Genomic DNA, 4,072 nt, shown 5'->3' with positions numbered 1-4,072 from the left:
TTGTATTACTCATTAATTGACCTAATATGAGATTAGCAACCCGAGGTCCCCACATGTAGTGCTGGGCCGGCCCAATATCTGAATAGCTCGATTGGGCTAGGTGAGGGTGAGCGGTCCATGAAATCTCTTAAGCTCAATTTTACCAGACTTGGTAAATCATGGTACCGATCCTGAAGGTCCGTGGTTCGAATTAGAGGAAGATATGAAACTCCCTGATCTCGGGAGGAGAAAATCTGGAGCTTTTTGCTTGACTCTTGCCTAGCTGACGAGTGTCGCTAACCCCTATGAAGTTCTTGTACAACAACAGCTATCAGATGTTTATCTGGATGACATCTTTTGATGAGTTGTACGATTAGAAATGAAAATCTATTTTGAATTGAGATGATTTTTTTGAGTCACCTGATTTGGGACCAGATTTGTTTCGAGGTTGAATGGACAGATGAATAATGTCTATCGAAAATGATGACGACTTGGTCTAGACAGTCGAAGTATACGAATCTTAGGTGCACACTTTCATATTTTGATCAAAAAATCAAATATTCTAAAGATTTCGACTTTCAGAGGATTTGTCAGATATGAGAAGATAGAAAAGCCGTCTCTGAGAATGATTTTTCTTACTAGTGTTTGGAGATGATAGGCGCTATTGCCTACAGACTTGTTTTGTTCCGTCTCTTCTGGTGTTCTCGATGTATTCTTTCGTCTTTTGTTGCGGATTATCACCAGATTCTTCGTATGTTCTTCTACCATCGAGAACGATTATAGTGAGTCATCGAGTTGCTGCGACCGATTCAGAGTTTTGACCGGAAATTAGAAGTAGTTCCGAGACCAACATACTAAATTTTGTGATAGTGCACTGAAGCTGTTACAGATTTGAAGAAGAGAATTGGGAGACAGAGTCCGATTTGAGACAGTGTTTCCTGGAGTTATTTTCTGTGAGGTGAATTCTTTCTGCAGTTTGGATAATATCTCTTATCTTTTGAGATTGAACCGCATTCGATTTCGAGGACGAAATCATTTATTAGAGGGGAAGAATTGTAACGCCCAAAAATTAGCCTAATAAAGAGTTTAATAGACTAATATTCATTATCAGAGATTAAGAAATTCGAGGATTTAATTGGTATTCGATAAGAGACTAAATTTCAAATTGGGAATTTTTAGGGACTAAAATGCAATTTTTGGAATTTGACTTGGTCAATTGCATATAAATAGGAAAGAGGCGTGTAGAGGGCTTCATTCTTCTTCCCTTATTCTGCCCTTGGCTGATCCACCGTAGCCACGCCCCTTTGAGCTTTCTGATTTCTTTTCGTGCTTGATCCGTCCGATAGAAAATCAATCTGAAGGAAGATTAGCGATCACGGCTAAGAGAGCTCCGTTCTACCGTAAGTTTTTCTTCGATCCAATATACTTTGATTTTGGGATGTTGTCAGAACTTTTTTAAATTCGGATATGTTGTTCTTGAGCTAAGATAGATCGTATATTTGAAGTCGGATCGAAAAAATAACGTCGTTCGGATTTGTTATCATTTTTGGAAGTATGTTCAAAAATTGGGTTTTAGAAATGGTTGGATTTTGGATTGAATTGGATAAATTATTGATGTTAGGAGTTGTTTTGGATTGATAAATTGCTGTATGCGATTTTTGGATAATCGATTTTTAGCCGTTATGCCGCCGGTTTGAGATTATAGATTTTGGGGAAATTGTTGTGAGTTTTGGATTGGTTTTGGATTGATTGATGTTGATGTTCTTAATTATCTCCTTTCAGACTTGTTTGAGCATCGTTGGACTCGGAGTTCTTAGAGTTCTAATCATCGAAGAATCGATCGAGGTTTGGTATCGAGTTTACCTTTTTCGTTGAATTGATATTCGTTTGGATTGTGATGGAAATTCTTCTCTTTGTAGCAATCCAGTTTGGAGCAAATTTTGAATCGAGATAGGTATAAGATGACATTGGATGGAATATGATGATTAACTCAAATCCGGATTGATTCGAGTGTCCTAGAGAAATCACATACTTGCATGACTATGTGAATTACTTGAATTACATGATTGAATGTTTTAGTTTTTCATATGCATTCATATTGAGCCGAACGTTTTGTTTCATTTGAATTAGACGATCTGGGGATTATAGTCGAGTGGCACTGGTAGGCAATTTACTACGGTGACCGATCAACTCTCTATTGAATGCTTTGAAGTTTGGAGGATTGATGTATACATCATCCACCTCTAAAGGGGAAGTCGGTGTGATTTTTGTGATATTTCATTCTCGGGATCCCAACCAAATAATCAAGGAACCGATTTATCTTTTGATTATCCGGATTGATAATCTAGACTTTTGAAGTCATGCATTCATTTACTCTCTTTTTGAATATCTGGAAGTTGATGTATTTCATTTTGAGATGCCTATTTGATATAGCATGTTATGTTTCTTTTACTGGGAATATTATTCTCACCGGATTTATCCGGCTGTTGTCATGTCTTTGTATGTGTGCTTGGCAACAGGTGGGGCAGGACCGATTCAGAGATCGCATGGCTAGGTGGTTGTGACGATAGAAGTGAGGATCGGTTTTAGGAGTTGAATTTGTAATTCAAACTCCTTCGAGTTGTATTTTTGTATTGAAGAACATAGAATGGATGCATGTTATACCTATCGACGATTTGTACAACCTTAGAACTTCATGTATTGTATGATTTTAGATTGATGTTTTAATGCATGTTGTGTATTGAGAATCGAGCATTTGGAGTTGGAGGAATGAATTAGAACAGTTCTGGATTTTTGGTGCGAGCGGGCGTTTCTTGCCGCTCGAGCGAGTGCTCTCCAGTATTCGGGACAGTGTTTTGCTCGCTCGAGCGGGAGATTTCCACAGCTCGAGCAAGACACTGTTCACAGAATAATTTTTTAGTTATTTATTATTTACTTTTAAATCTTGATTCTTGTTTACTTATTGATTGTTTTATCCTTGATTAGATGATTAGAACCAAGGTCCTCACACACCACCACCTTCGCCACTACATCCTCCTCCACCACCTCCTCCGGCTACGGATGTCGGGACTCAGGTGTTGGTTGGTTTGGCTCGCATTCTTGAGCAGCATGCTGAGGCCGATCCTAGGGATAGACCGAGGAATGTCTATGAGCAGTTTTGAAATATGGACCCGAAGGATTTTTCCGGTTTGACAGAACCATTTGTAGCTGAGGGTTGGATCCACTCACTTGAGGTGATCTTTCGGTACATGGAGTTGGGTGATCCAGACCGAGTTCGTTGTGCCAGCTTTCTTCTCAAGGATGATGCTGCCCTTTGGTGGGAGGGAGTTGAGAAGACAGTGGATCCGGATACTTTACCATGGACTGATTTTCGGAAGCTTTTCTTTGATAAGTACTTTACTGCGGAAGTGAGGGCTCGACTGAAGAAGAAGTTTATGAGCATTTGTTAGGGGGATCTATCGGTGGCCGAGTTCGTGAGGAAGTTCGAGAGGGGCTGCCACTTTGTGCCTTTGATTGGCGATGATGAAGCAGAGAAGCTTCAACACTTTATTGATGGGCTGCGACCCACGATCCACCGTGATGTGGTGATGGCGGAGCCAGCAGACTATGCTACTGTGCTCAGATGAGTTTTGAGATCTGAGCAGTCCCTGAGGGCCTACAACAAAAATGCTCAAACACAACACTTAAAAGTCAATGCTTTTTACAAAAAGTGTTGTTGTTTTTTTAATAACAACGCTTTTAGTGAAAAAGATGTCTTTAATTATTTTATATTAATGAAAGACAACACTTTTTTATAAAAACGTTGTTTAATAAGCATTTTTTTCGGTCAAAGACAACACTTTTTAAAAGCGTTGTCTATGAGCGTTTTTTTCCCATGTACAACAACACTTTTTAAAAAGTGTTGTAGATGAATTGTTTTTTTTAATTTTTAATTTTAAATAAAACTTAAAATAAATATATACCTTACCGATAACGTTTGAAAAAATAAATCCAAAATCCCCTAACCCTTCGCAATTTCTCCCTCTTCTTATTTTTGCTCTCTTTCGATGCCAAAATCGTTTCGGGTACCAAATTGTCTCACATCGCTTACCGA

At 38.8% G+C, this 4,072-nt stretch overlaps 1 protein-coding gene across 1 annotated transcript; it reads left to right on the top strand.

The window, feature by feature from the left end:
• The first annotated feature begins 3,143 nt into the window (after nt 1-3,143).
• On the top strand, nt 3,144-3,605 carry LOC140861015 (uncharacterized). Its single transcript, XM_073264016.1, has 2 exons — nt 3,144-3,386; nt 3,429-3,605. Exons 1-2 carry the CDS (start codon nt 3,144-3,146, stop codon nt 3,603-3,605), a joined length of 420 nt encoding a protein of 139 aa, XP_073120117.1.
• The last annotated feature ends 467 nt before the right edge of the window (nt 3,606-4,072 follow it).

This window comes from Henckelia pumila, chromosome 4 (genome assembly GCF_033568475.1).
Source record: "Henckelia pumila isolate YLH828 chromosome 4, ASM3356847v2, whole genome shotgun sequence".
In the NCBI taxonomy this organism is placed as follows: Eukaryota; Viridiplantae; Streptophyta; class Magnoliopsida; order Lamiales; family Gesneriaceae; genus Henckelia; species Henckelia pumila.
The sequence above is the reverse complement of the archived record's forward strand: the minus strand, read 5'-3'. Positions and strand labels throughout refer to the sequence as shown.